The 12,892-nt window shown below is 28.3% G+C and overlaps 2 protein-coding genes across 2 annotated transcripts; one reads left to right on the top strand and one right to left on the bottom strand.

Moving 5' to 3' along the window:
- Window positions 1–1,094: 1,094 nt before the first annotated feature.
- On the bottom strand, window positions 1,095–3,977 carry LOC136074295 (uncharacterized). Its single transcript, XM_065786601.1, has 4 exons — window positions 3,830–3,977; window positions 3,327–3,535; window positions 1,916–2,017; window positions 1,095–1,865 (listed from the first exon to the last, which is right to left on the bottom strand). The coding sequence occupies exons 1-4, from the start codon at window positions 3,975–3,977 to the stop codon at window positions 1,095–1,097; spliced, it is 1,230 nt and encodes a 409-aa protein (XP_065642673.1).
- A 3,587-nt stretch (window positions 3,978–7,564) lies between these two features.
- On the top strand, window positions 7,565–8,247 carry LOC100206119 (60S ribosome subunit biogenesis protein NIP7 homolog). The gene has a single exon (XM_065787825.1). The coding sequence runs from the start codon at window positions 7,634–7,636 to the stop codon at window positions 8,174–8,176; it is 543 nt and encodes a 180-aa protein (XP_065643897.1). The 5' UTR covers window positions 7,565–7,633; the 3' UTR covers window positions 8,177–8,247.
- The last annotated feature ends 4,645 nt before the right edge of the window (window positions 8,248–12,892 follow it).

Below are 12,892 nucleotides of genomic sequence, written 5' to 3'. Positions count from 1 at the left end.
TTTTCATAGCCATTTCGGCTTCAATAGATAAAGTCCTAAATCATTTAAACGATTTTGTGTCATTGTTGATCTTAATACGTTTTTTATTCTTTTCAACATGCTAAAGGATCTTTTGTTTTTTTTCTTTTAGTATGTTTTTTCCCCGAAAATTCTATGTTTTTCTGTAAAGATGTGCCCAACAATTTACATTCATTTAGAATAGTATTCCAACTATTTCTTATTGTATTTAATTCGAGAAGAAGACTCGACAAATTGGTTATTTCTACATCAATTGTTGCATTGCGAGCTTGTAAAACAGTATTTCTGTAGTTTATAGGCGCAAGAACTTTGTGCCATATTTTTGCCAGTACTAAGTATTCAAAAGATTCCATATATTTTTTTATTCTAATAAGATCTGATCGAGTTTCTGACGTTAAGTTTAATTCCAAAACAGCGTTTATTGCTGTTTTAATTTCATTAATTTTTTCAGCAAATGGCTTAACACTTTCAATTCTTGCAGACCACCGTGTATTTAACATAGTGTACAAAGAACATCCAGTAATATTTTTTAATACTTCCCATCTTTGCGGGCTACTACTAAATATATTGTATAATTTTTGTATAGAGCCGAAAAATCTTACAACATGAATACAAGATTCTACTGCATGAACACCACATAAATTTAAACTATGGTATGCACAAAGTGAAAAAATTGCCAATGGATTAATTTGCAAAATGCGAGCTTGTGCACCTTTATATGATCCACTCATGTTAGATCCGTTATCATATCCTTATGCGCGACAGTCGCTTATAGAAATATTATACCTTTGTAGCGTTTCAAGAATTAAATTAGCAATATCTTCTCCAGTCTTTTTATTGCAGTCAACAAATGCAAGAAATCTTTCCATAATTTCGAATATGTTGGACTTAATAATAACGTACCGTAAAATGAATGTAGATTGTTTTATATGCGCAGAATGGGTTGTTGCGTCTACAATACGGGAATAATACTTCATAGTTTCTCTTTCCTTTAAAATACAAGTTCTCAAGTAATCTGCACAGCATGATATGAATTCATTTTGAATGTCTGGCGATAAGTAATGTACTTGCAATCTCTACCTTTCGATTTGTGTCTGCTTTACGATTTTTAAATGTTCTTCTAAGAGCGGATCGTAATGACTTAAAAGTTCTAATAATCCAAGAAAATTTCTATTGTTCGAATCTCCAATCAAATGATTAACACCTCTAAAGGCAAATCCACGCTCAGCAAGAAACAAAATTACATCTAATAATCGTTTGAATAAATCTTTCCATTTCTGGGTCTCATTTTGTATTTGTTTTACTATAAAGCAATCAATTGTGGTATGTTTATAAATATTTTTTTCTAAATTTCGCCACTGGATATAACAAGATTTATGATTGCTAGATTTTTCATGGTCAGGCATTTTGTCATATAATTTTTTGTACCCTCTATTAGCCTGCCAACCATTTTCTGTAGCAAAAATTGATCTTTTCTCATGAAATTTATAAAATAAACGACAACGGAAATAAAACAAAGCATTTTTAGATTTGCTCCAAACTAACCAACCACGAGGAACTATTTCTTTATTTTTTAAACGAAAGCTTAATAAATAGGTAGGGAATTGATAACCGCGTTTATCTACAGGAAAGGTTGTTGGGAGTGGTTCTGGACCTCTTAGAATGGCATCTTTTACGTCTTTTGGTGATATATTTATTTTTACCTCTCCAATATTGATGTTGGCACAGTCGGTATACAAAGAAAGCGTTGAAATATCAAATTGTGCGGAAATTCCAACAAATTCCGTTTCATTTCTTGCGCTTAATGGGTCCGAATCAATGTTTCCATTATCGCAATAGTCATCGTTCTGTGTTTTTGAAGAAATTTTAAACCCCAAATTTTCTAGTGTTCTTATACCTCTAGAACTTTCTTCATATCTTTTTGGCGCTCTTTTCGTTTTTCGTATCCAGATTTATCGCGAGAAATCATACTCTGTATTTCAGAAATTAAAACGTAGCTCTTTATACAGAATTTATAAATAAATAATGAAAATTAAAGTTTACGAATAATAACATTTTATTAATAATGTTTTAAAAGAAAATTAACAAATGAAAAGTTAACAACGTCGATTGAAAAAATTCGAATTTTAATTTCGATTGAAATTCAATTGTAAAAAATTCGATTGAAAAAATTCGAATTTTAATATTACAAAAGAAAAATAGCAAGAATAAAAAGAAGCATATTTGTTAAAAATGTTTTTTGTCTTAAAGATTTTTTGGAAGCGATAAATAAGATTTAATAAGTGATGAATAAATAAGACTTCATGAAAAAAAATTATTTGTACACACACTGGGCCACGGGAATCTTCCCCGTCTACCCCCCACCCCACCCTCCTCTCGGCGGCCATGTTCGGCACTTATGGGTTAATACCAGGGACGTGGTGGCACCTGAAAAGCAGGTACGAATTTCCAGAAGAGGGGCCCGGTGAAGTACTTTAAACGTACTTTTTAAGTACTTTTTAAATAAGCGATCAAGGAAAATTATATTTATATTAAAAAAAGTTTTTATGAATGCAAATATTACGTAACTCATTTGTATCAGCATAGTTTTTTATTATATCTGAATGCGTCAAACTCCACATTTTCTCATGTTCAACTGACAAGTGAAAACGATCTCCATTATGCTCTGATGTTAACCGATTTGCTTGACAAGTTTTGACAAGTTTCAGTTTGCTGAAAACTCTCTCTCTCACACTGCTGAATTTGTTGGAATTGTACTAATAATATCTTGTATAGAACTGCAACAGAGGGAAATACAGCATCTAACATAGTCTTCAGCATAAAGTTATAAATGGTGAGGAAAGAAGGTAAAGTTTTGTTATCCTTCTCAGCAGCTTTTCTGTAACAAAATCAAACATTTTAGTTGTGAATGTCATTTAAAATTTGTTCAAGGCAATTAATTACTGCAGGGTTAATTGTCAGCAGTCAGTCTGTAGCATTTTGTGAAGCACTGAAACAAACACTGTGGGTAGCAGCCAGTTCAAGAGACTGATTCACATCCTCAAAAAGAGATTTGCACGAAAATATATTATTTCGTTTCCTTGAGTCTCCGTAAAGAAAAGTCTTTAATTTCTGCACATCACCAGGCGTGTTTTCTATTATAAAATGTTAGCAGAAACAACAGAAGATTTTGCACAAGCTTTTCATAACCAGATTTGTTTCATGAGATCCACAATAAATATTTATTTTCATGGGAGAACACTGCTTCAAATGTTTTGCAACTCCTTTGTTTATTCCTTGCATATTGCTCGCACCATCGATAAACATACCCACACACATAACGTAGATATTTGAATATTTACGTTGTTTAATTTGAATTCATCTTTGATTTTTTCACTTACTCCTTCACCATTAGTTGTTCCAGTTTCAACTATTAAAATCAGATATTTCTTTACAACGGTCTTTTCTGCAGCAAGCGTAACATAACGTAATGCAATAGAAGTTTGCTCACAGAATGTAATATCAATGGTGCCATCAGCTGATAGTGAAAAGAATACTTAGTTATTTACCTCTTCTGAAATCTTCTTCCTGACCATCTGTGTCACAGTATGAATTAGCTTGTTTGTGTATAATTAGAAAGAAACGTAATTCTAGCACCCCTTCCAGCAGATTGTTTTTGAGGACTGAGAATATTTGAAAGTTTTTCATTCAGCACCTCATCATACTGACTGAGTAAATTTAACAAGTTTAGAAATTTACCCGCACCACATTGAAAGACTTCACTTTTTGTCTTTGTAAAATTTGGCTTCCTCATTTCCACGTAAAGAAATACTTCCTGCGATCAAATACTGAATAACATCAATAACTCGGATTAGGTATTGATGTAGTTTCTCCGCTTCTTTACGATTTTTGTTCAGATGTCTCATGGTTTCAATATTTAATATTTTATCAATTGTGGAGTCTGATAATGCATGAGCCATAGCTTCAGCAGTATTTTGATGGTTTTTCTGGGTGCAATGCTTTGTTATGATGTGACTTAAGTTTGACCTATTATCAAACCCATCACGTAAAGAATTTATGTCCTCTCTTGATCAAAGCATAAGCTAACAATCCAAAAAATTTTATCTAGTCATAGAGAGTAGGTTAGCCATAACCTTTTCTGCACAATTTCAATGTCATTAACTTTAACTAATTCAGTGTAATATTTAGATAACCTTGAATGTTTTATTGGCTGATTTGGCCCTAATACAATAAATTGCTTTTTATCAATCATCTTTGCATTTTTCAGCTCTAGAAATTTAGCTGGATCATTTTCATTGATATTTACAATGTTGTCTGGTTGCTTCTGAATAAACTTTTCTGCTTGAGTCAGGTCCGCCGCTGTTGTTACAGGGACTTCATAGTTACCCATTTCTACAGTCACCCTCTCAGTTTCAGTAATGTTTCAGTTTCTGAGTGTTTCTGAATATTGTAGTTCTGCTCCTTTACCTGCCGCAATTATGACATCTTGATTATTGCCTGTTTCTTGTACAGATGATTGGTCAAAAATCTCTGTTATTGGCTCTGTTTCAATAATAGGCTTACGTGTGATATTCACAATGGATGTTGATGTTAATTCTACATTCTCTGCTGCTGTAAAGCAGTCCCAGCTTTTCTCTGTATTTATGGCACTTGCATTGACGCGAGACCTGTCGTTAACTTTATTTACTTTGGATCATTACCAAATGATCCAAAGTATTTGAGCTTTTTTTTTAGCACCAGTTTTGTATATCCATGTTCCCTCATTTCACTTGAAACATAAATAAATATAAAATTAAAATTATGTCCTATGATAGAAACCAGGGCGTTGGTTTCTTTCGTTTGAGTTATAACTACTATCGGTCCATGGAATTTATAAATAATAGTACTATTTATAAATTCCATGGACCGATAGGAAGTGGACTGGAGCATATTGAGTAGTAGTGAATGAAAGTAATAACAAAAATTAAACACACAATTTTATTTATCAAACATATTTATCAATGCAAAGCAAATAAGTTCATGCATTTTATATATTTATTGTTTTGAACCATGTTCTCTTTTTTTTGTTGATGGGATGGTTAATTTCATTAGATAAAGAGGAGACATTGTTTAAACGTTTGTCACTACAACGGTTGTTTTTGGTATTCTTTTCGTTTAGCAGTACGTCTGCCTCTACCTTCTTCTGTTTCAGCCGCCCTTGCCTTAACATATCGTTCTCTTCGTTTTTTTAGCCGAGATGCTCGTTTTTTCCGTTATTTTCGTTCCTTTCTCGAGCAAGACAATCTAGTCAATCAACTTCAGTTTCCAGTTTTTTTTTGTTATATTTAGCGTTCTTCTTTATATTTCTACGTTGATAGGATATTTTTTTTTACTAATTTACTTTAAAAACTTTAATTATTATTTTTAATTACTGTTTATAAGTAAAGTATTAAAGCATTACTTACTTTTTTACAGCATAAAATCTATCAATTTCAGATCAACAACGTCTTTTGTTATTAATTGGGTTATGTTGGGTAATAAACCCAACAACGATTTTATTTATTTACGCTAAACAAAGTTTGTTGTTTTTTGTTTGTTTTAATAACTTTTCTTAACGATTTCTTTTATTTACGCTAAACTAAAGTTTAGCGTATTTCTTCGATATTACCGCTGACTCTTTGAGGATTGGGGGCCAGTTTCTTTTTGGTGGCCCAGTTTTCTGAGCCAGAATCAGGGCCCAGTACAAATCCTCGTACCCTCGTACTGGGCCACCACGTCCCTGATTAATACTAAATAAAATGGGTTAATATTAAAATATAATACACTACGGCAGTAGCAATTTCAATTAAGTATAATTTTACCCAAAATAGCGCATCAAATGTGATAGTAGATAGATAGTGTTGTGTTCAAAGAGCATTGTCACAAAATTCACGAGATTTTCTGAATCCGTGAATCTGATAAACAGATTTTCGGGAAAAGAAAAAAATTTCACAAAATTGGAGTTTACAAAAGTACACAATGCGACAAAGTGCACATGGCTTAGAGCAATGATTTTATTCGTGTAACGTTTTTTCAGTTTTTAATAAAATTTTATCGATTTAATTAAGAAACAAAGTTTTTATTATATCAAGTTGAACTCTTATTGTCCAAGTAGATTACTACCAATCGTTTTTAAAATCTACCAATTGTTTTTGAAATTTCACAGGATGGTTTTTAAAAGTTTTTCAAGTTATTAATTTAAATGAATAATAATCCTATTTGTTGAAAAATCTTAATATATGTTAGTTATATACTATATAACTAACATATAATTATGTAATTATATGTTAGTTATATACTATATAACTAACATTAAATGTTAGTTATATAGTATTATATAACATTATATGTTAGTTATATAGTTATGTAAGTTATAACATTCGCATTAACTCAAGTTTGTAGAACTAGTTAAGTTGGAAGTTTTTTTAAGTTTAGTTTTACTTTTATGTTCATCTAAAATTATAAATAAGTTAATAAAACAAGTAGCTTAAACACTCGTTAAAAAGATTTTTCAAGAAATAGCATTATTAATAATTAACATAATCATTATTTTACTAATAAATTGGTCCCAAACCTGATTCAAACATTTATTTTTCAAGATATAATATATGACATTTAAAAAAAAAAATTAATAAGAAGTAATGTTTTTCATTTTAATTTTATAAACAAACAAGTGAGTTGCTTTACATGTATTTTTGGCAGTATGCAATACATTAGGTTAACTAACTCTATGAATTGCTGATTTGTGAAGAAAGTCATTGGTTAGTCTAATACAAGCTAAGAAATAGACATTTTCTGTTGGTAGAGATTTATCAATTGTAAATGAAAAGGATGGGGCAGATGTGTATTTTAGGCACCCCCCTTTAGAAAGTCTATAAATTTTATAGACTTTCTAAAGGGGAGTGCCTGAAATACAGGGTGTAGCTTAGGTAAGGGTATGGCTTTCAAGGAAATAAACTTTGTTGTTGGGTTTAGAGTTAGTGAATGGTTTTCAATAAATGTTTTATGAAAACGTGGCTTGTTTTTTACAATAAAAAACAAGTCAAAAAAGTTAAAATGTTTTAGACTTTTGTCTAAAACTTTTATACGCTAAAATCTTGTTAAAGGATCTCTTTGAAAATATTTTATATTGATTTGTTGCGTCATTTTAATAAGAAACAAAAAGAAATAGCAAAAAATACAGTTAAAACGAAAACAAAAAAACAAAAAAAAATGAAAGCAGAAAACTAAAAATAATTTTGATATATTTTTTATTTATTTAGAATATAATTTTTATAATGTAGATAAATAAATAATTTCCAGTCAATTTTTCAGCAATCAGCTGTAAAATTGGCATAACAATAAAAAAAACATGTATATATATATATATATATATATATATATATATATATATATTTATATATTTATATATATATATGCATACATTTTGTAAAGATGCCATTTAGTTTTTGTGTTATACTGTGTTTTGATAAAATATTTTTCAATTTATTTTCCTAATATCTGTATTGTTTTATTGTTTTTTAGAGTTATATTAATTGTGTTTATCTTTCTTTATAGCTAAGAAAATTTTCATATTTTAAATATTAAATTATAAAGAATGAGGCCGCTTACAGAAGATGAAACGAAAAGTGTTTTTGAAAAGTTAACTAAGTATATTGGAGAAAATGTTAAATGCTTGATTGATCGAGCTGATGGCATGTATTGTTTTAGGCTTCATAAAGACAGAATTTATTATGTAAAAGAAGAAATTATGAGAAAAGCAACAAATATTGGCAGAGAAAATCTTGCATCAATGGGAACATGTTTTGGCAAGTTTACTAAAAGTGGTGTTTTTAAGTTACAAATAACAGCCCTTGATTTTTTAGCTCCTTATGCTAAGTATAAAGTTTGGGTTAAACCTGGGTCAGAGCAGTCTTTTCTTTATGGTAATCATGTTCAAAAAGGTGGACTGGGTCGCATAACTGATAATACTCCTCAGTACCAAGGAGTCGTTGTTTATTCTATGAGTGACTGTCCATTAGGTTTTGGAGCTGTAGCTAAAAGTACACAACAGTGCAGACATGCAGACTCATCAGATATTGTATGTTTTCACCAAGCAGATATAGGTGAATATTTGAGAAATGAAGATACACTTACTTAATCTTTTAATTAGGCAATTACTGTTTAAAATTTTTTTTAAACTATAAGAAGAAATATATTTTTAAAGCCTTTTTTTAGTGTTTTTGATCAGGTTTTATAAAAATATTTGTGTAACTAAATTTCCCTATATTTATTTATATTTGTTATTTTTAATTTTTTTTTTTTTATTTGTAATTAAAGGGAATTTTTTTTTTAATTGTATAATTTCCTCAAATGACATGCATTCTATATCATGATTGTGTAGGTTCGCTCAACTGATAAAACTACAGTAAACATTTTTTATATTCTATTGATTTATGATAGTGAAACAAATTGTTGAATACAAAAATTAGATAAGTCTTTTTACTAATTTATATATATATATATATATATATATATATATATATATATATATATATATATATATATATATATATAAATTAGTAAAAAGACTTATCTAATTTTTGTATTCAACAATTTGTTTCACTATCATAAATCAATAGAATATAAAAAATGTTACTGATGGTGAAACAACAACTTGTTTCACCATCAGTAGGCTCCTTAGGAAGCCAGATAAACCTACCGATGGTGAAATAAGTTGTTAAAGTCAAAAATTAGATAATTGTTTTTGCTAATTTATTATTGCTCTGTTCTTAAAGAACGTTAAGCACTCTATTTGTAGAATGCACTAACATAATTTATATACTTTATATATATATATATATATATATATATATATATAGAGAGAGAGAGAGAGAGAGAGAGAGAGAGAGAGAGAGAGAGAGAGAGAGAGAGAGAGAGAGAGAGAGAGAGAGAGAGAGAGAGAGAGTCACGATCAAAAGTTTAGAAAATTTTAAAAATTTGCAGAAAATTTTAAATATTTAAAAATATTTTTCTACATTGAAAAATTTGAGTATTATTATATACATGCAAAATGTTATAAATTTGTTTTGGTCGTAGCTTATTGTTATTTTAGCAAAAAATAAAAAAATAATTATGGGAATTAATTATGAATTAACAACAGAAAAATGTGCTCAGATTGTTAGTCTATGTGAACAAGGATTGACCCTGACTTCTATTGCTGGATGTTTTAGCATAACACATAGCTACATTATAAAAACATTAAAGTGATATCAAGAAACTGGTGATTTTAAAAGCAAAGCTAGAGCTGGACGACCAAAGGTGACTGACTACTCAAAGGGCAGATAATTGCATTCATCTTATGCAAAAGCACATCCGCTTGTCAGTGCTTCTGAAATTTCACCTGAGATATTCCCAACTGGTGTTGGACCAAGTGTTGTGACAATTAAAAGACATTTGTGCAAACAGTTTAACTTAAATAGCCATGTTTCGGCAAAAAAATCCTGCCGTTTTCAAAAATATATTAGAGACCGTTAATCGAACAATTTGGTTTTTGTTCTACAAGTGTTAGACGCCCGTCTTGCCAATAATATAACCCTCAGTATTTGCTTTCTACTGTAAAACATTCCCCTAAAATCATGATATGGGGTGCCATTACAGCAAATCAATCAGATTTATGGTTTATGCCTTCTAACACCACAATAAATAGCTATATTTATCTTGAAATACTTTTAAAAAAACTTAAAATATTCATGAACATCACAAATACCCACAAGTTTTAGCATGACAGAGCACCCTGTCACAGGGATAAGCTTGTGAGTTGTTGCTTACATGAAAATGGAGTTGAGATCATTGGCCCCTAGCTTGGTAACTCACCGACCTCAATCTCATTGAAAACTTCTGGAATCATCTTTAAAATGAAGTTCAGAAACTAAGACCCTCATCTTTGGATGATCTATATGAAAAAATTAGGCAGGTATGGTCTCAGCTTATGACTCCTGAATATTTAAGAAAGCTCATTCACTCTATGCTAACTCCCTTAGCTAATTGTTTAAATGCTAAAGGATATTATACCAAATATTAACCTCAAATATTCAATTTATAAAACATTAATATTATAAAGATATTATTTTTGTCAATTGTAATGGTTACTAATATATTTTGATAAAATAAATGAAAAAATTAATGAAATTATGCTTTTTTATGCAATGTTTTACTTTTAATCTTGTTAAACTTTTAAATGTTAAACTTTTAATTGCGACTGTATGTATGTATGTATATATATATATATATATATATATATATATATATATATATATATATATATATATATATATATATATATATATATATATATATAGAGAGAGAGAGAGAGAGAGAGAGAGAGAGAGAGAGAGAGAGTTAAATAAAATTTGATATAAAGATGTGTTAAAGTTTTTAACTTTTAATAAAGTCTGTGAGTAAAAAAGGCTTCTTGCTGACAAGTGCTGGTTTTGTGTGTTGTTCTGTGTGTGATTCTGTGTGGAGGTTTTATGATTATTATGTAGTTTTCTGCGTGATTTTATGTGCAGATTCTATGTGTGGTTCTCTGTATGCAATTCTGTGTGCTGGTTTTGTGTGTAATTTTTCTGTGTTTGTGATACTGTGAGTAATTCTTTGTGTGACTATGATTTTGTGTTTAATTCTATCAGTGATTCTGTGTGCTGGTTTTGTGTGTAACTTGTGTGCAACTTAGTTGCACACAAAAATTGAAAATTAAAAAATAAAGAAAAAGTTATATTCAAAAATAGTTAAGTTGTTTTTCGTTAAAATTTTAAAGGAAAAAAAGGGTTTTTATTACTTTTTATTACCAAAACTCTTTTGTCAATAAGTTATAAAAGTTAGAAATTTCATTCAATAAATAATATAAATTTACAACATTTTTGAGAATTAAAATCAAAAATAATAAATATATTTTATAATTATTGTATAATTATTATTAATAAATTATAATTAAAACTAATAAATTATTAATTAGTTATAATTATAATTTTAAAAGATCGATTTTGTTATCACTAGAACTTGTAGAAATAAAAAACGCAAATGTTTAGTATTTAGAAAACATCATAAAAACACATGTTATCTTTTAACCAAAGTTTTTTCTGCAACAAAAAAACTAGAAATAAAATTATTTTATGCCCGCCCTATTGTTTTGTTATTTATACTTACTATTATGCAGAATAAAATAATTATATTTGTTCATTTAACATCTGGCTTCACCATCTGATAAAATAATTTAAACAATAGTCAACCGGTGAGAGGTAAAATATTTAATTTAACACATGTCAATTCTACTTACATGTCAAAGTAACCTTACTGTTACCTTAATTACCTGTGTTACCTTAATCATGAAGTAGTTACACTAATTATTATTATATACATGCAAAATGTTATGTTAAAAACTTATTATTTTAGATTTTAATTCTCAATTTCTCTCTATGTGTGTATATATATATATATATATATATATATATATATATATATATATATATATATATATATATATATATATATATATATATAATATAAATAAAAAAAAAAAAATTTTCATTATTAATTTATCTTTTATTATTAAATAAAAAGTTAAGTAAAATTTTTTGTTATTGCAATCAATAGTTGTATAAATATTTTTGTGCTTGCAAGATGATAAAAAAAAGTTTTTATATATATATATATTTTTTTTTATGATTTTTATTTTACATTTCATTTAATAACTTTGTATACAAAAAAAAATTGTCTTTAACTATAAACAATTTTGTTTTCTGTAACAAAATATTTTGAAAGAATAATTAGCTTAATAGAAATTAATTTTTTTTTTTTTAATTTTAAGTTTTTTCAGTTTTTAGTTTTTTTTAATTAGTTATTAGTGCTTAAATCTAAAATAATTATCATTCAAACTTTTGTAATAACCTTTTTTACATTATCGCCATTCAAAATTCAGTTGTTTTTTTTTAATATTTATGTATATATGTTATATATATAAATATATATATACATACATATATACATATGTATATATATATATATATAAATAAAAAAAACACTTATCTAATTTTTGATTACTTCAACACTGTGTCAGGAAGAATCTTCCTGATGAACCTACTGATGGTGAAACACAGTGTTGAAGTAATCAAAAATTAGATAAGTGTTTTTACTAATTTATTATTGCTCTGTTCTTTTAGAACATTGAGCACTCTGTTTGTCGAATACACTAACATAATTTATATATATATTTGTGTGTGTGTGTGTGTGTGTGTGTGTGTGTGTGTGTGTGTGTGTGTGTGTGTGTGTGTGTGTGTGTGTGTGTGTGTGTGTGTGTGTGTGTGTGTGTATATATATATATATATATATATATATATATATATATATATATATATGTATATATATATATATATAGTTCTATAGTTTGTTGCATTTGGAAAGCACGGAAAGAAAAAAGTGATTCTTATGCAACATATAGGTCACTTTTAATTACTTTTGACTTTCGTCCAACATTTGTGCGTTGGACGAAAGTCAAAACCATTAATTTAATTACAAATTAATCGTTTTTTAAAAAAACCACAAAAACACAAATTCAATTGACCAATACGTTTTTAAAAACATTCTGAATAATTTTAAAACATTCTGAATGTTTTTAACAATATAAACAATGTTTTTATTTTTATTTTTTTTAATAAAATGTTTTTATTTTTATTTTTTTTACTATAAATCATGCGCAGAGTGTTGCTACATCGACTATCTTATAGCCTGACTCGCAAGGGAGTGCTGCTACATCGACTGACAAATAGCCTGACTCGCAAGGGAGTGCTGCTACATCGACTGACAAATAGCCTGACTC

Source organism: Hydra vulgaris, chromosome 01, assembly GCF_038396675.1.
Source record: "Hydra vulgaris chromosome 01, alternate assembly HydraT2T_AEP".
Taxonomy (NCBI): Eukaryota; Metazoa; Cnidaria; class Hydrozoa; order Anthoathecata; family Hydridae; genus Hydra; species Hydra vulgaris.
This window is presented reverse-complemented; position numbering and strand designations above follow the sequence as displayed.